This window comes from Rhopalosiphum padi, chromosome 4 (genome assembly GCF_020882245.1).
Source record: "Rhopalosiphum padi isolate XX-2018 chromosome 4, ASM2088224v1, whole genome shotgun sequence".
Classification (NCBI taxonomy): Eukaryota; Metazoa; Arthropoda; class Insecta; order Hemiptera; family Aphididae; genus Rhopalosiphum; species Rhopalosiphum padi.
In genome coordinates this window covers 39,920,052-39,940,691 of record NC_083600.1, presented here as the reverse complement: position 1 = coordinate 39,940,691, position 20,640 = coordinate 39,920,052, and the positions used below count along the sequence as shown (strand labels likewise).

The window sequence follows — 20,640 nt, the reverse complement described above, 5'->3', positions numbered from 1 at the left end:
TTGATTTTTATATATCGAAATACTCGGAATAATATTTTCATTGGGAGAATGAAATTATAAATGTTTCTTGTCGTTCATAAAAGTAAAATATTTTAAAATATATACCGATAACATTTTTTAAAAATTTATAATTTTTTTCTCAAAAACTTTAATAGATTATGATATAATGAACGTTCGATAAACTAATTATTATTATAGTTTCCCAATTATTATAAATATTGTGAATACTTTAAAATGTGTTTGGATAAAACATTAATATTTATTACGTTTTTGTTTGTTTGTAAAACATCTGCATTTTACTTGTATCTAATTATTTATTTATTTGTTGTACATAGTTTGACAATGTAATGTTAAAATGAATATTTATTTTACAACTACAACAGATACGAGGGGGGATATTTAAAATGTTTTGAATTTTTATGATATTATATAATATAATTAATTATTTACACAAAATAATTCGTCTATGAATTTACAGTTAAAATCAATTTTTACTGTGTTCGTAGTTTTCTGGTCTTGGATATAAGTATATAATTTATTTATTTTAAACTATAAAACAATGATTTTGTACTTGTTATTTTTTTATTTCCTCGGTTTGTCGTCGGCTACAGACACTTCAAATACTTCAGACATAACCAGTACAGGCGGTTCAAACTCAAGTACGTATATTCTTTTAAATACTTTTTCTTTTTCTTTTTTTTTTACTAACATAGAAAATGTACAACCTGTAGCAATGCATGTACAATAAGCAAATAGGATAAACATGATGGAGAATATTTACATGATACTAATATTTACGAGGATGGAGGCTGTCCAGTGATAGATATAATTAAAGCTATTATTATTATAAGATTTCCCAAGTTCTACCGAAACAGTTATATAGCACCACGTCATTAAAACTCTTTTTTTAAACTTATTACTTATTTAATATTTTATACGATCATTATGTATCTATAAAGTATCTAGACCAGCTATATTACATATTATATGTTTATTAATCATCTCAAGTTTACAAGATAACATTATTTTCTTATGAAAATAATAGAATTGTATAAAAAGTATGGATAGATTATGAAACACGAAACGAAATAAAATCATACCAAAACTAAGCATTATACAAATCTATTTTAAATATTATTGGGATTGGGCATGATAATTGTATAAGATAATCTGTGTTACATTTTCTATTCACGGCTATACAAGTTGAACATTTTAAAATTTTTATCAACAATATAATTCACAAATTTAAATGACTGATGCTTTAAAAAAAAAAATGTTTTTATTTTCTCTATGTACAATTTACGACGAATATTGTATTACATATTGAATGTTTTTACATATACGTAGATCAAGTACAGAGTGCAAGTTATTTCTTTGTTGTATAAATTACTTATAGGAGTTGTGGTTTTTTTAAATATTTCAAAATAAATACTTCGCAAATTATTCTGCTTCAGAATATGAAATTAAAAATGTTTCTTGTTATTAATAAAAGTAAAATGTTTAAAAATAAATATCGATAACATTTAAAAAAAAGATATTCATAGATTATGAAATAAGGAATGTTCAATAAAATAAATACCATTATAGTTCCCCAAATTATAATAAAAACCATAAATATTTTAAAATCTGTTTGAATAATACATTAATATTTATTACCTTTTTTTGTTGTTTGAAATAATTTCTGTATTTTACCTATACCTAATTATTTATTTATTTTTTTTTACATACTCGTACTTTGACAATTTAATTCTACAATAGGTAAATATTTATTTTACGATTAAACTACGCAGAATGTATACGGGAGAAATATTGAGATAAATATTTTGATTTTGTACGATATTATGTAATATATTCGACTATTTACACAAATAATTCGTTTATGAATTTCTGTTTTTAAAATCACCTTTTTATGGTATTGGTATCTGGTTTTCTATTGAAATAAAAAATTCATATATTTAAAAAATGAAACAATGGCTTTGTACTTGTTATTATTTTATCTCCTCAGTGAGTTGATGGCACAAACAATTCGGATAAATATTTTAAATAATACAGACAAATATTATACATTTGAAATGTATTTTCAGTGCAGCTGTTAAGATTTGATATATTTATCGCCCATGACTAATATATACTTGTGATTACAATTTTTAATTTTTTTTTTTAATTCAAGTAACTTTTTAGATTATGTTATACGTTTTGTAACCTAAATTATAAAATTAAAATAAATTTTACTACAATATGTCAGACTAAATAAAATTAATTCATAAAATAAAAAATAAATTTCAATTTGCCTTTATTATTTTAGATCAATTTAAATAATTATAATTTCATTAATTTAACTAATTTAAAAATTAAAACTTATGTAATAACAATTATTGTGAATGTATATTACAGATAATTTACACAATTCATAATAGCGATAATAGTAAATTATTACATTTTTTTATGGATAACATTGTTTTTTATTGATTTAGGTTTTTCTACCCAAGTAATGTGCTATTTCAAAGGAAATTTGGACCAGTCTGATTCTACTTTAGTTAATTTAGATCCTGCAAAATTACCAAAAGAATGTGATGTAATAATTTATAGTCGATTTTCAATCAACCTATATTCCGAAGTAGATTGTGATGATGGTAATTTTTTTATTATTATTATTGAATATATTTGCATACTTAAATCATAGATATCGAGAATCCAAATATGTTTTGTTTTATGAACTTATGATGTAATATAAAAAAAATAATAACACATTTTTAGAAATAAAATTGTTTCTTTAGAAATGTATGTTATTAATGTGTTCTTAATTAAAATAAATATGTAACATAATAATTGTAAATTATTTCTTAATTTATTTATATAGTTTTAAATTACAAAACTTATTATATCTACAGACAATATAAATATGTTCTAGTACTGCTCAAATCAGTAACAGACTTAAATAAACCTGTGATTGTGACACTTTCACGAGATAATGATTACCCTGATTGGAGTAAGATATTGACCCCTGATGGTAATGCTGACGATACAAAGGTTTTATGCGATTTCGCATCAAGCCATAATGTTGCGGGATACCTTCTATATTCGATTGCGCCAGATACCGTATGTATTCAAAGTGTAATTATAGATCAGTTATCATAATGATATTACTTTGGACTAATTAATTCAATGATATTACTCAGTATAGTTATCATGAAAGTAAAGTAGTATGACGATTACATATTTCTAACTCGTCGTAAATGACATAGATGTCACACTCAGCTAATCTGCTTATGTAAACAAGACACATTAGCACTGAGTACGAGTGTATTAAGACGTGTTATTGATATTATTTAGTAGTCGAGTTTTTAATAGCGAATCGGATACTGGAGAGCATCTCTACTTTTTAAAAATACTACTTCAATTATTTTGCCAAACGATATAATAGCCTACTTTATAGTTAAATCATAATAATTAAATTGTTCAACTCGTACTCCACTACTCGTGTGATCATGACGACCATTGATTTGGCTCCTAAGAAAGGCAATATTGAATTGGCTTCTAATATAATTTTCAACAAGTGTTTCTCAAAATATAAAAATTGAAATAATACACAACTTTAATATTTTTAGCTACTCAATACATGAAATAATGAAAATTATATTGAAAATAATTCTTTATTCCCACCTCTAATATGGGCAGAAAAAAGCAGTAGTGTCTGTCGTTCTACTAATTCATGTGAATTTTTTCACTTAAAATTGAATACCCTATTTTGTTCTACGTCCAAATATTTATTTATAATATCATGGATGTATTTTATGGCATTCAAGCGGATACTGCAATTATTATAAGACGCTCCATTGTACAAAGACCACACAAAACAAATATTCAAGAAAAAATACAATTGATAGACAGTCAAATTTAGATTATGTATAATTTAATTTATTTTTGAACTTGACTACAAAATAATAATTAAATTACTCAACTCGTATTTCACTATGCTTGTGATCTTAATTAATAATATGCCAGGTTCACTCAAGAATAGCTTTCCTCAGCTGATAGTATACTGTATAGTATAAGTAACATTTAAAAATTAAATAAACCTTTGTATACATTTCTATATTTACAGTATATTTATTATTTTTTTATTTGTGAACTCGAAATTGTGTGATATTTTTGTCCGTTATTAGTCGACGTATGGATTCGATGAAAAGGTTGGAAAAAACATTATACCTTATATAAAACAATTAAAAAAATGTGGTTTAATAATCGGTGTTTCTATATATGCAGTTCCATCATCTATAATAAATCCATGTGGTATGTGATATGTGTTATATTTTGTAATCCTAAATACTGAAATCATTCAATTATAATAGGTACTTCAATACAGTGAAGTTTTTAGGTTTTTTATTAATGTATCGATAATAATGCACTAGATTTAATTAAAAAAAAATATCAATTGTTAATTGTTTTAGATAATTATTGTAAGTGAATTATATTTAGGAAAATAACTAATTAACCATCATATTTTAATATTAATGTTGTTCCAATAATAACCTAAAATTTTAAAATCAATAGTTTTTAATTGCTTTATATGAAATAAGTATATTATAACTATTAACTTGCAGTTTAATGTTTTTTCAAGTCTATAATTATGATGAATTGAACACCATAGTTGACTTCTATAAAATAGAAACGTATGCGTTGAATTCATGCGATCCAAATTTTTATAATGGCATGACTCCAATTTCACAAACTGATCACGGCCCTCATTACTACTACGGAATGGTAAAATATTTTATGTTATTACTTTCCTTTTTAATTACTCCATTAACAACATACTATTAATATATTATTATCAGCCGGGAATACTTTAAGACTTTACAAATATTTTTTCATAGCTTGGTTATTATTATGTATCATAAGTTTCTTGATATAATACCATAATTTATAATAATTATCCAATTAGTTTGATTAAAAATATAATATTTACATATAAAATGTGTCGATGTAATTTATTATAAACATATTATTTTTTTATTTTTTGTTTTATTTTTCCTTCCATATTATTACTTTTTACCAAGTTATTTAGCCTTAGTATTAGCATCTTATTGTCACTATATTATTGTATAACTTTGTTTTAATGTATCACAGTCGAAATCATATTGTACAACTTGTCATTGTTACTATTGTACTGTTTAGATTAAGATAACGTCTGTTATTATATCTATATAAATAAAAATGAATGTCGTTTTTTCCGCACTCGTAATACTGAGAACTACTTGTCCAATTCACATGAAATTTAACATGGATATTGAGTATGATCTGAGAAAGGTCAGTATCTATGTGAGAATAACCCAACATCTCTTCTGGGCTCAGGGTGTAACGAAACAAAATCGTAACTAGTTGCGCGTTTCAGCGGATTAATAATGTACTAATAATAGACAATAATAATAATAATCTTTAGCAACCGTTTAGGATCATTTGCATTAAATAAATACATTATATAGATATTATTGTTATGTTGATTATTAGTGCCTGTTGATAGACAATGTTCATAGTTTTGCCATTTTCACAATATATGTAAAGATTTTTTGGATCATCCACTCTTGAACATGTCACATATAACTGACTATGGTCGATATACTGTGTTAAGCAGAAGTCTTCTGGTCTTTAATGATTTAATTTTAATCAATTTGGTCAGCCGTTGTTCCTCGTGTTATTATTGGTAGTGTCTGTCGGAAGTCACCAGCTAAAATTACAACCACTTTTCCTATTATAGATTTATTGTTGTTTAAATCTTGCAGTTCTATCTAAAGCTTCGGGTCCTTTTTTGTTCACCATTCTACATTCATCCCAAACTATGACTTTAGTTCTTTTTAGTAATTTACATGTTGCTGGATTATATATTATATTACAAGTAGGCTCTTCTGTTAAGTTTAAATTCAACGGTAATTTTAATGCAGAATCTGCAGTACGGCTACCATGTAACAAGGTTGCCGCGACCCCTGAAGTTGCTTCAGCCAAAGCGATATCGCCTTTTTTTCTTATCTCTGCTAATATTAAATTTAACAAAAAAGTTTTTCCAATATCTCATGGTGCGTCTAAAAATGTCAACCCTTCTTCATTTTTTTCAATAATATTCATAATTAATTCGAACGCTTTTTTTTTATCATCGACTATTCGTGATTTATTAACATTGATGTATGCATTTAAATCTAATATATTGTAGGTATGATGTCTCACGTACAATTTCGGTTTCATGGAAAATATTTTGTATTTGATCCGTTAAAGTTAACTTCCATTGATTTAAATGTTTACCAGATATTAACAAACATGCATCCTCTATGTTTGTAAGAGCTTCATTAAAGATTTCACCTGTGTAATCCATATCATAATTATCACCCCAGTGTTTATTATCTTTAAGTAAAACATGTCGTTCGCATGCTTCTCTGTATGTTTCATATATAATCCCATCATTATTTCCTATATCTTCATATGATGTTGGCCCACGTACATTATATAATAAGATTCGTAGAAAAAAACATTCGAGATTACTTGGATGTATCGTATACATTCGACCCATCGTATCAGCTTTAAATATGTTTAGATGTCCACTGACCGGAATTCCTTGTTTTCTAATATTAAACTGTTTGGCTGAATTATCCTATGTATAATATTTTGGAATTTCATAATAATACAACGTCTTGGCGAAATGATCAGCTTGGCATCATTTGAAAAATGCTGTTAATGTTGTTTCTGGTGGTGTTCTTGATTTTTTTTCAACATTCTCATTTGAGAAGTAAACACGTTGTCCATTTTCTAGGTGAACAGACAGATAAACTATGTTGAGATACCATTCATGAATAGGGAAACCTAATATCCGCCATATTCCTTTGTTACTATTTATACATCTTCCAGATTGTAAGTCTTCAATTTCATTTTCATTATAATTATTTTCTATCGTAAACATTGCTTGATCACAATCTTTTTTAATATATTTTAATTCATATTTAATGGAAATAATCTACATACATATTTCAGTATTAATATGCCCTTTTAGCAGTTTTAAAATAAGTGGACAGTAGTGTACAATCCACCTGTTATCTATTTCGACTGTTTTATATTTCTCAAGCATTATTTTCATTTTTATGTTAGTTTTAAAACCATCATTCGTTGTACTTCTTCTGTAGGATCTTTAGAATCCTTTAGAATTAGTCCTGGTTTCATCTATCAATTTTCGAGGATAATTAAATTTGCATTTGCCATTTTTCATACAAGGTGACAGTGGATTCCATTTCCCACATGGTCCATGTATCATGTGTTTTTTTACAATTTCAAACAATTCAAAATCTTTCTCCGGATCTGGTAACTCGGCTGAAATGAAATAATTTATTTGATTGGGATGAAATTTACTTTGATGATACTGCGGAAAAAATAGAAGAACCAAAACGTTCAAAACCATCTACTTCTAAAAATATAAATTAAAGATTTGTAGATTGTATTTATAATACTAAATGTATTATATTAATATAAGGCTACGTAATTTTCAACTTCTTTTACTACCTACTTTAATTTTTGTTACGAGTATTTAGAATGGAAAATCATTATATTTAAAATCAAGTATATTTAAAAAAAATTCTTCTTCTACTTAAAATTATTGTAGTCACGACCCGGGCTAACATAATAATATATTATTATAATTAACAACTGACGGCCAATAAATATAACTACAAAATATCTGGCTAGGGCGAAGACCGGGTAACCCCTGCTAGTATAAAATAAATAAAAAAATATTGGATGTCCTCATTAACATAGAGGTTTTTATGTGGAAAATATGTTGTTACAATTTTCGTACGAATTAAGTTAGATATAAATATGTATTCGGAAAAACTATACTGCTGGTTCTTAATTTATTTATCGATTCTATTCTATTATATTAAAATATTAAATTCGCGTTAAGCAAATCTTTTTTATTAATATATTTCATCATATTGTCAACCATATTCCTATATCAATCATTCCGATATTTTAATTTAATTCTTACGAGTTCAAGAAATTGATATAATATTATAATTAGAACTGCCGAAAAATGTCGTGAAAAATGAGGATAAAATATTCCAAGAATGGTTTAGAATGAGTCAAGAAAATATAATTTTTAAGTTATAGTGGCACTATAGTATTGTTTTTAATATGCTCTAAATTTATTTTTTAGGAAGAAGTCGTATCTTATCTAAAGGAATCGAAAATAAGTCTTACGAAACTAACCTTTATTATTGAAATTTACCCGCTTAACAATGATGCAACAACTTATACTTCTTATGCTCAAGTATCGTAAATTTAAATACTTGTGCTTTAAAGTAAATATTTTCTATTATTTCATTGATTTAATTGTTTTAGGTATGTTCAGGACAATTTGATAATTCAACTTGGTGTGTGCAAACATCATTAGATTTGTATCATAAGGTAAAGCAATACATTTTGGATCAAAAATTTTAATAATATACAAACTAATTATAAATACATGCAGTTATATGCATTTATGTACCAACAGTTATTGTTTTATAAACGATATAGTATGGTCTTTCTATTTTTTTTATATCATTAAAGTTTAAGCGATAACTTGAAGGTTCTTGTTGTGTTTCACAAATTTCAATTAAAATGTATAGATATATATATTTTTTTTTCAATTTGTTTTATTATACAGTCTGTAAATATATTATTTTTTACATTGAGTATAAGTATTGATAAGATAGAAATATAATAAAAATAAAATAAAAGGGACTGATGACTTGAGCGAAGAATCCATCCAGCGATGGAACTTCTTGATATATAAACATGAAAATATTTTTAACATATTTTTGAAAATACATTCACGTCTATATGTACATATTAAGTAAGGTTTTAATTTTTTTTTCAATTAGGAAATAATATACTATTAACAAATATTAGAGTTATTGTTGTGGTAAATTATATGAATATCAACGTTATATGAACTAGATACAATGATTAAATAATGTATACGATGTTTGTTGTCTTGAAATAGTATTTTACTTCACAATGAACAATATTGTTTACTATTCATTATTCATTAAATTATTTGGAAATAAGACTAGTATAGTATTCAAAACTTTCAGAATTGTGTATTTTTACTGTCCATAATATTGATAAAAGTGTACGGTTAAGAGGTTAGATGGCGGATCGTATCAATAATGTCTGAACTCCAAAGTGTTAGAAGGGTATAAGATACTCAACCGAAATAATAAGATATTAATATAATTATATATTATATATTATAATATTTACAATAAAAAAATTTTAAAAAAAAATGGGTTTGTCATTTATGTTTGTGTAAATATAAAAATAATTTAAATACTAAATAAATGTTCTTCGTTGAAATCATCACATTATCTGGAAAATTGTACCTTAGCTGCGTTTTCGAATTTCGAATTTCGAAGTAAAACCGTAATACATAAATTTAAATGATAAACTTGTTTTAATGTATTGTGATTAAAATTAGTTACTGAAACATAAGTATTATGCATAGTTACAATATGGCTTATTTATTACTATATCACTATTATAAGATTTAGATAGTTAATATATCGTTTTATTTAAATAGTTGTTTTTTTAAAAATCATGTCTGTCATATTAATTTTAATGATTTTTTTTTAGGGAAAATTTGCACATGATCAAAAAAGTGGAATAATAGTCATGATGATGGATCTTGATGACGTTAATAACGACTGTGGGTGTACTGCGGAGTTCAATGGATTTAAAAACATAATTGCTGGATTCACTAGTGGTTCAACATCACCATGCAAGCATTTTGACGTTCAAACACTTGAATATCCAATTCAATAACCAGTTATTGTATTAATTGATAAATAAATAATGAAATTTAAAAAAATTTAAATCTTTTTTACCAATGTTCTAGCATACAAAAATTCACAATGTTTTCTAATTACAAGACAAAAGTGGTATTAGATATTTTACTAGGCTAAAATTTCAAATTTATTCTTGTTCTAATAGAAAGCATTAATTAGTTATAGTTATTATATTATATTACATCGCATAATTATTGTTTAAAATAACAAAACATTTAATTTGTTATACATTTTATATTTGTGTTAAATATAAAATATTCAATTAAATAAAATATTCAATCTTCGTAAAATATGTACTTTTAACATTTTATGTCTTTTCTTTGGCACATTAAAATAAAAAACCGTCACAAAAAATTGTAAACGAAAAGCGTTATGTAATTGCCATGGATACCACGGTTGCTATAGATACCGCGGTTGCCATGGAGACCCTGGGTTAGGTGTTATATATTCGTTGTTTTGTTAGTCAGCGTGAACACATGTTGTGGATATGTTGTAGATTTACGTCTCCTTATAATGTAATTTGTTAACATATAAATTAAAATGATTTTATAACAGCAACAGTCGTGTCTTTATTTCACTTTACGTTATAGACTATACGTTATACGTCATACGTTCCTACCTATACGTCATATGACGTATAGGTAGGAAAGTAAAGACATAAAATGTCTCACTTAATGCGGACTCGTATGCGTTATGATTGATTCCATTTAAAAGTACTCTAAATACATGGCTAGAGTAAATACTTAAGAAACTAATAAGTAAGAAATTTTTAAATTTGAATACACCGAATTAAAAAATTAATAAGTCTTTTTGTCTTCTTTTAACCAAGGCTTTAAAACCAAAATTATTCGATTGACACCGAGTATGTTTTACTTTAAATCATTGAATTTTTCGACAATTATCCTATAATTTTACAAATTTCCATGCTATTCCGTGTATTTTTTTCACTAAGAATATACTCGTATTTTTAGACATTACATAAATTATTTTTAAGACTTAATTTGACTTTAAGTATACGTTTATTTAAAATTTTGAATGATATGTGCAAATAGGCACATATATATAAGGCACTGATTTAAGTAAATCATTTACTTTTAGTTTTACGACATGTTGATTTAAATATTTCCAAAAAAAAACATTTATTATATTATAACTTGAAGTATTTAATTAATATAATAATGTATATTTAAACCATATTATATTATTATTTTATTAACTTTTGATTTAATAAAACCTTACTGTAAATACCGCAAATAGTGTTAATAGGTCCATATAATAAATGGATAAAATCTTAAAACTAATCTGCATATTTTGAAAATGCCATTGCGTGTAGTAAAATTCATAATATTATACGTAAAAGTTTTTAATCCCCACGAATAATTTTTTTAATTATAATAAAATAATTAACATCGTTATTCACGGAGTTATTCATCATTAAAATACGTAATTTCGTCTAAATCTTAAATACCAATATCTATAAAAAAATGCCTAATTGTGTTTGTATATTATTTAGATTTGTTGATTCTTGAAAGATTACTTAATTACTAAAATTAAAGATTTTTATAAATTTTTTATGTTTAATGTTACATAATACCTGTAGTTAGTAAATAGTTTGAATTTCAAAAACATTTAAAAAAAATTATATTTTTATAATTATTTTATTAAGATGTAAGAACAAATCATGTGGGATTTTGCATTACATTTTCAAGAATTTTGACTACCTAAGTAATCATTTTTTTTATTGTCGTTCATAGAAAAAAAACTGAAAATTTCAAATGTGTGAAATAAATATAATATGTTAAATTTTTATTTTTATTTATTAGAATATTTCAATTTATACAATTTGTAATTAAAACTTACAATAAGCATGTATGAACGTGAACAGAAAGAAAGGAGAATAATTACTACAGCAATAACATACTCGGACGCGATAAATTTGTTAGGCTATTTTTATGTACAATTATATGTGTTTATTAAAAATAATTTAAGAATAAGAGTCTATGACGTCATAATGTAATTGTTTATGTAAATTAGTAAAATTAAAATGATTAGCACGATCATGTTATAACTGACATTCTAAGAGACATGTTTTTTAATTTTTAGGTATATGTTTATGTAATTAGTTTTATACAATATTATTATTGCACATTTAGCAGAAATATGATGGATATTACATCATCGTTACTTAATAAAAATAGACTTAAACCTACGTGAAATGTACACAGTCCACTCTAGATCTTAGTTAATTATTTGTTAAAAATAATAAATTTAAATCTTCATTAAATATTCATACTAAATATACGCCGTACAGGTGTCTATTGTTATTGAATGGATGATGTTTAAGTATAAAGCAAGAAGAACTAAAATTAATAGACATTTAAAATTATTGATATAAATTTGTAATTTGTTAAATTTAAATTTTTTTAAAGAACAAAGTTTAATATACTTATGTTGATTTTTATTTTATTAAAAGTTAAATGAGTTATTAGTTATTATATAAAATTGTGTTATATTGAAATAGCAATAATGCACGGATGCAATGATATAATATTAAGATACGTAATTTTATCTACTACTGCAGTTTAAAATAAAGATAAATTAATATATCACAAGGTAAAAATACTTTTTTCTTTTTAAATAAAACGTTTCCGTGAGATACTGAAAAAAATGAATGAGTGGCAGTAATGTACTGGAATTGCATTATGCCACGTGATCATAGTATTTTATGATAAAATTGTAACTAATACAATATAATATTATATTATATCTAATCAGTGTCGATCGGCCACATGAACAAAAGTTTATGGCAGTCCTCTGTCGCTTATCTATAGATATTTGGATTTTGGAGTAAATAATAACTCATTAGTGAATATGTTAGTATGCAATTTTCATTAAGAAATTTGCATTTCAGAAGAGGGAGAAAATTGTTTAACAATAATCTATTAATATATATTATATAAAGCAATGGTCTTCAACCTTTTTGGATTCACGACCTACTTTTTTAGGCCTAAATTTTTTGCGAAAAAAAATTTCTGAAAATTTAATATCTATAGTGCTCATTATAATTAAAATAGGGCATTATCCCTAGTGATTATGGTCAAAAGTGTATCTCCACCACGTTTTCAATATTTTAACAAACCGATATGACCGCAGATACAGAAATAACCTGCAGATATGCATTTATCCTCGTAAACATTATTATTTGAGTTTAATGTTTTAAGTCCAATAATTTTAGCTCACAAAGACGTATTTGACACACATATATATTGTATTGTCACTATAAATGAGCTTGAGCATTCATCTCCATGTCAATTTGATGAAATTATTTAAATTCCATTAATACACATTAACATATTTCTAACTTTTTATTGTTCCATAAAATATTATTTGAGTAAAAAATTAATCTTCCTTGTAAAATTTTATAATTTATGATTTCTTATATAGTTATTTTTAACGAACCTAGAGTCGCGATGAAACACAAAACAAAATATGAAATTTGATCAATATGCCGGATTGACTGCGGTTTCAATAGAATAACATTAAAGGAAGAATATCACAAGTATAAACAATTAAAAAAAAAAAAAATAATAATAAAACGAGATTGGAGTAATACTGCATTATGACACAAAGGGATACAACTTGTCGGTATAAATGGTTAGTAATGTTAATTTACCGCTTTCATTTTGATTGTTTCATCAACAATAGCAGCAGCATTTTGGAGCACGTAATAATTATTATACAAATACGAAGCATGGAAACTCATAACTTCCTTGCGCCTCATTTACGTCCTTTCAGAATAAGGAACCACTACCATACCATCCTTTCTTCAGATATTACTGCTGTGTTGAAAATAAAAAGCTTAAACTAATAATATGGAAGGATAGAAACGTACTAATTATACTGCATCGATTTAAATATGTTTCTACTTGTCTTTACTGATACATATAATTTTTAATACCGTAACTTATACAATATATTAATTAATTAGAAAGTCGGTAACCAAATTTCATGATGTAGTGTAAATATTTTAATGCTATTATTTAAAAAAAAAAATATATTACATAAAAAAACTGTACTATCTCAGTAAATTATTTTAATCACTCTGCATCTCGATTTAGTATTACTGATTTTTTAATAGGTTGATACACAGTATAATATAGTACACTCTTCGTCATCACTCATCGCTATGATCTCCGTCGTTTTTATTATTTCTCATCTTATAATACTAATTTTGCACAAAAAAAAAATCACCCCTTTATATAGAATTATATCTCTATGTAATAATAAATTATTCTCATTTTGATTTTTTTCTTTGATCAATCAAATATGATAACTAAACGTCACTTAAAGTGATGATACACTATATTATTTACTATTATGTTAAAACTTTAGTACCTATTGTCCGTTACAACAATATAAAATAATTCGACACATTATTTACTGTTTTTATTTTTATTTTTAATACGCAATGCACATTACTCGTTTATATTTATTTTATTTTGTTTATTGTTGAACCTGTTTTATTTTATTTAAATATATACAATATTATCTGTTGTTGTAAATTAGTCGTCTGTCGTGCGTTTGTTTTATTTAAATAATAAAAACAATATTATTTATCAGAATAGGAAAAAAGAAGTATTATTATTAATAGCGCGGGTAAATATTTTTGGGAAAAAATAGTTAGATATTGAGAATAAAAACAATATTATAAAATTTAAGATACAGCTAGTGTACTAATGTACGAGTAGTATCAAACACAATTTAAACATATATTTATTTCCGTGAGCGTTGTTTATGTATCTCTCGTTAGACGATACGCATGACGTACTGATTGTTAATACTTGTCTTATTTACGTAGACATAATAACACGTTATTGAATTAGGAACTTTATCGAATCTCAGAATAGTCAGAATTATGTCTAAGTAAAAATACGATGAGAAATTATGTGATAAACTAATAATAGGTAAACTATGTTGTATAGGTATATGATACGGTAGGCTTTTGGTACGATTGACGCATGCGAAGACATGGGCTGTCAAAATCAGAAGGGCGTAGGAGTTGGGAAATCGCTATAGTTTGCATTTTTTTTTATGTGGGCTGCACGTTACTGGCGTATAGTATAAGATTATTATTTAACCCTTAGTATGGAGTGGACTCAGTTTTTTATCGTTAGACATTAATTTTTACTGCATTTAATATTGATATGATTACATTTAATTATTAATATGCTTTTTAAGTTTTGTAATAAGGTAAATACACAACGTCGCTTATTGAGGTTTAGTTTGCAATCGTGTATTTTTCTCTGTTCAGTTGTTTTTCTTGTTTAATCATATGCGATTATGACATATTTATCTACAATACATTTTTAAGGGGGAGATATGATGGCTGAAAATATTAGTGTAGTATAAGTGCATGAAAATTCTAAATAACAGTATGATATGATCATAAAGTAGATGTAGGAAACTTTGTGTGTTAAATTACAATCGTATTTTTTAAGTTAATATCGATTTGTTTTTTTTTAAGCGAAGATAGAAAATATATTGTAAAATATATTTGACACAACGCACATTGTGTAGTAAATGTCAAGTGGCTTGACATCGATGACATTAAAAATGAATGCGGATGTAGCATTGTAGCGCATTAACTGGAGTAGAAAATATATAATAGCAGTTTTCCGTGCTAGTCCACAAAAACCAAAAGTATTAAATTTAACTTTCGAACAATAATATATTTAACAATTCACGAATAACCAATTATTATAACAATATAATGTTTAAATAAATAGTATAAAATTTTTTTTTTTTAATTATTAGAAATAGATTATTGAACAATTTTGTTGAGTTTATAGTTTAAATATTAATTCAACCTAAACATAACAAACACCTGTAGAAAATAATTAATGAAATCTTCAATTTATCAATAGTCTGTTTGAACAAATAATTAATAATATTTTATTACATTTAATTTTATTTAATCAAATAATTATAATTATGTTATACCCAATAAGCATTATTATGGTAATTGAAGTCTCATCATTTTATCAATTGATGAAACCAAAAAGTGGTTTTATTTTTTTTATCAATATTTTATATTCTACGTGTGAATAATAGTTTAAAATTGTCCAAATTGTAATTAGTTTAAAAATGTTATTTATACAGTACAATTTAAAATTATACGTCTTCAATAATAATACATTTTTAATAAACATATTTTCTTATATATTTTCGATGTGAAAAATAAATAATCTTTTATTTGTAATTAAGTATGCACTTCTACATTATTTATTAATTTAGGTACTTATTTAATTAGAAACTTATATAAATGTAGGATCTTAAATTGTTTTGGTTATGTTGAAGTTGTTTTATGTAATCAACGCTATATTTGCTATATTTATTTAAAAATCTAACTAAATATTTTTCTGAAATTTATAATCTAATTTATCATCATTATTCACTCGATTCAAAATAAAATAAGTGAAAACAATTAAAAAATATCGTGTTGTGAAAAGTTAAAATTGTCTACGCTTTTCACCATTATCACTTATTTTTAAAAATTCGTTTGAATTAACCTCAGCTGTTGATTATTCAAATTTAGTTTATCCATAGACATCTAAAATACGTATTTATGGCTATTGACAATATTGCCCAAAGTATATTAAACTAATCCAATCGATATCATACTATATTATGTACCTCATTATTAGTGCATCATAATATAATATGACGATAGACCTACAATAAGTTATTTTATCCCTTGGGCATTAAGTATGGCCCATCCTTTTGAGTTCGATTAAGTTATACATTTGGTTCACATTAAGTACTTAAGATTGGAATTGCGATATTTCTGAAGTAAAATATATTATTTGATTTTATCCTTAATTGAGTAAATTTAACAAGTTTTTATATTGGGGAAAAAAGCTTTTAATTTAATAAAATATAATAAATATTTGAAAAATTTGTATTAATAATCTAAAAAAAAAATTACTAGTCAAAACATGAAGTTAAATGAAATTGTTTTATTATGTTGTTTAAATGATTTTTATTTTTAATCAAAACATAACATTAGATGAATTTAGTTGTTTAAAACATCTGTACCTTGGCTTCTATACATGAATATTTATTAATATTTATTGGCTTTCATAAATATAAAATATGTAAACAGTACCGTAACTAGTCTTACAAGATAAATTTTTTAGAATTTCCTATTTAATAACCCTAAAGTATTGAACCCAGAATTAAAAACACAAAATAACAAAACAAAAAGCTAACTTCAGAAATAAATAATTTTTAAGATATGTATAATTATCGAATAATAAAATTATAAAAGTATTGATTGATTGCAAGTTTTTTTTATATGAAAACAATGCAACTTAAAATTGAAAGAAATAAAAGAATATTATTTTTCTAAGTTCAACATACGTAATACGTTTAACTAACCTTTGAAAAAGAACCAAACGAGTAATACATGCTAGAGTTAACATTAAAGATTTACACTTGAATTAATAAATTACTGTTAGTACCACCTATGTTGAAGCACTTATAGGAAATGTTGAGTGTTGAGTATTATTTAAAAAAATTACATAAAGGATAATAGTTTTCTATGGTTGTTGTGTTGTTGGGTAATTTCGGCTTTTAGCTATTAAAAATAGTAAATTTATTATGCTACAGAAATGTGCATTTTTGAATTCATTCATCCTTCTCGACGAAGAAGAGTTGTTTAATTATTTTGACCAAGAATATTTGAGAAGAACGATTCATATAACGTCTGACCTTACCCTTTAATGTTTCCACTAGGAACTTGGAATATGCACCCAACAATAATGATTACAGATAATGCATATACGTTGTCGTGTAATTCATTTGCTCATTTAGTTGGAACAAAATTCGTAAACTTGCACTGCACAATAAACTATTGAAATTAAAAAAAAAGGTGTTGATTCATTATGCTGTAATTGATAGAAGTTTATTATTAAAACATCTATAATTCTAAAAATAAATATAATTTGTGCATTTTACTTATATGCAGTTGCGTATTATAAATAATCACTATTATATATTGTGAATTTAATGCATAGTTATGAATACCATAATATTATAAATCGTATATATTATAATATTTATATAGATACTAATATTAATATCGTTATTTTTCTTTTTAGTGTTATTTTTACAGAGATTGAAGTATAAATGATACAATTTTAAAACTAAAGAGTGGTAATGAATCTCATGGACTCGATAATTTAACTGTTGAAATACTTAGAAACATTGTGCCTTTAGTTATTAAATCTTTAACAAACTTTATTAACTTAAATTTAAGATAAGTCATATTTAAAAATATTTTGAACTATCGTCCTATTGAATTATTATCAAATATAAGTAAAATATTTGAGATGCTTAGAAAAAGAACTCCAATATATTTTAAATCTAAAGAATTTTATTAATTGTAATCAATATGGTTTTAGAAAAAATATGAGCACTCATGATGCATTTACTTTACTCTTTAGTCTTATTTATGAGACACTCGAACATTGAGAAGGATGTCTTAAGATCCTTAAATACACTATAAATGCTTGTTAGAATTATTAGTTATTACGTTTATATATCCATACTAATATTTAATAAATTGCCTATAGAAGTTCAATTAATTAACGATAAAAAATTATTTAAGTCTAATGTTTAACAAATCATATTTCAGAAACGCAATTATTAATTATTACCAGAAATCGTTGTCGCGTGTTTTTGTTGTTTGTTAATATTCTAATTAAATGTAATGTTTGTCATCATGTTGTTATCTTTGCTAGATTTTGTTGCATTAAAATAACTTAATTTGTTTTGTTTTTTTTCATGATATTAATATGTATTATTGTATAGGTTAAAAGAACCCCTTCCCTTCTCATCATACGTTTGCCTAAAGAGATGGGTAATAGACTCATCTATTATATTATAGGTGGCCATTGTTTATATATCATGTCGTTTTTATCGAGTTGAATAAAAATAAATACTATTATTTTGTTGTTTTTGAATAATTTTAATCATAATATTATGTAATATGCAATGTACCAATACTCTAAAAGTAATAGGATTACAATAATTAATATTTAATATTAAAATTAAACGTTATTCGTGAAAAATTATACTATTGTATTCCCGGCATAGTTAATAATTATAGATGTCGTTTTTAAAATATAAAACTAAAATGCATTAATCCATTAATGTGTCAATAAGATAATTGTATTAATGTTAATATTTAATAAATTATGGTTTTTTGTGATATATATTTTAAATACGTAAACTTATTTCACTAGAATTTACTTAGAAATTGTACCTTGTCGATGGGTACACAGAATTGATTCAAAATTAAACGAAAAACATTAAAATTACTAGACAAACACTCGTGTAAAAACAGACTTTAAATAATAAGACTTAACTTTTAGTAGTATTTACCACGGTTCATATCATTATCAGACTAAAAACACTTTAAAATATTTGTAATAGCATACATTTGTTGTGTTGTTATTCAACATAAAATAAATTAAACAAATTTGGAAATTTCGATGTCAATGTATAATAGGGTAAAGCAAACTTCTAAGCACTTAAAACTGATTTATATGTACAAAGATTTAAGTTTATAATAAGTAACTGTTAATTTTTAGATTATCTCGAAAATTAACATCTATTTTGTAGAAAAAAATTGCAAGCAAAAATTGCGGAGGTATAATGGTATAAGCTATATTATAGTAAAAATATAACTATTATAACTTAGGTATGAGGATTAATATTGTTGTATGTATATATTTATTATCCTTAAGACTACATTTTTGGTAACGATTTTTAACATGGACTCTAAATATTTTTGCTGATTTCGCTGGCATAACATAGTTACAGAAATCAAGGCTTGTAACCGCAGATAGACAGCTTAAAACGTGCCAAGTGATTTTAATTTATATAAAAGCTTCGACATTGCGTGCTGTTAATAAATGATTCAAATTACAAATGAAAGTAACGAATTAAGTTTCACAAATAAAAAAGAAAAACACAATTTTCGAAAAAACTATAAGTTATATTTTGTTTTATCTATTATTATTGCTATATAATGCGTTATTATATTTTGTCTATTGTGAGCAGACTCTCGTCTTGTTTAGATGGACCATCTGAGTAGTTTGTTGCCGGTCATATTATTATAAAGGTGTCCAGCGCACGGACTAAGATAATAACAATTAATAATAATATAATCAAGTAACGATGAGCTAGATGGACGCAGGTCAAAACAATTATATTATTGTGGCGTGTTTAAAACCAAAAGGTGATATACCCAGAGGTATACCAAAGTATAAAGTGGTACAAAAGAGAAAATTTAAACTTAAAATCGTTACCTATATTTTCTTTTGTAATAAATTATTTTTAATAATAGATTTTCAAATCTTAAAATAAGTTATTCTGCATCAATAATGTATTATCCAGGTTTGTTTGTAGCAACATTTGATAAGACATAAAAGATAATGCAAACCACTTCAGTTAAGGACCAAACAATTTTACAGGTAAAAACTTTTGATTGTGAATATATTTTTTTTCATTTAGTTGTAATATTTGTTCTGAGATAAATATAATATCTACCTTTGCTTTCCAGGAAACAACATTTGGTTATACAAAAGAAGATATGACGTGATATGAAACCCAAAATAATATATGGGTATTATAATATAAGTTATATTGAAGAATTTATTATTGTCTATGGTGTCTTAATTTTAATTTACACTTAAATATGTTCATAGTTATA

The 20,640-nt window shown here is 24.8% G+C and overlaps 1 protein-coding gene across 1 annotated transcript; it reads left to right on the top strand.

Annotated features, from left to right (window-relative positions):
- Positions 1-397: 397 nt before the first annotated feature.
- LOC132930276 (uncharacterized) lies at positions 398-10,421 on the top strand. Its single transcript, XM_060996049.1, has 8 exons — positions 398-659; positions 2,475-2,633; positions 2,912-3,099; positions 4,167-4,293; positions 4,622-4,764; positions 8,192-8,305; positions 8,377-8,442; positions 9,652-10,421. The coding sequence occupies exons 1-8, from the start codon at positions 560-562 to the stop codon at positions 9,838-9,840; spliced, it is 1,086 nt and encodes a 361-aa protein (XP_060852032.1). The 5' UTR covers positions 398-559; the 3' UTR covers positions 9,841-10,421.
- Positions 10,422-20,640: the final 10,219 nt, after the last annotated feature.

Excerpts from the sequence above, each read along its gene's own strand:
- LOC132930276 (XM_060996049.1), top strand. The coding sequence starts at position 560 with ATGATTTTGTACTTGTTATTTTTTTATTTCCTCGGTTTGTCGTCGGCT. Across the intron at positions 2,634-2,911 it reads CGAAGTAGATTGTGATGATG|TACTGCTCAAATCAGTAACA; the intron begins GTAATTTTTTTA and ends AATATGTTCTAG. Across the intron at positions 4,765-8,191 it reads CTCATTACTACTACGGAATG|GAAGAAGTCGTATCTTATCT; the intron begins GTAAAATATTTT and ends TTTATTTTTTAG.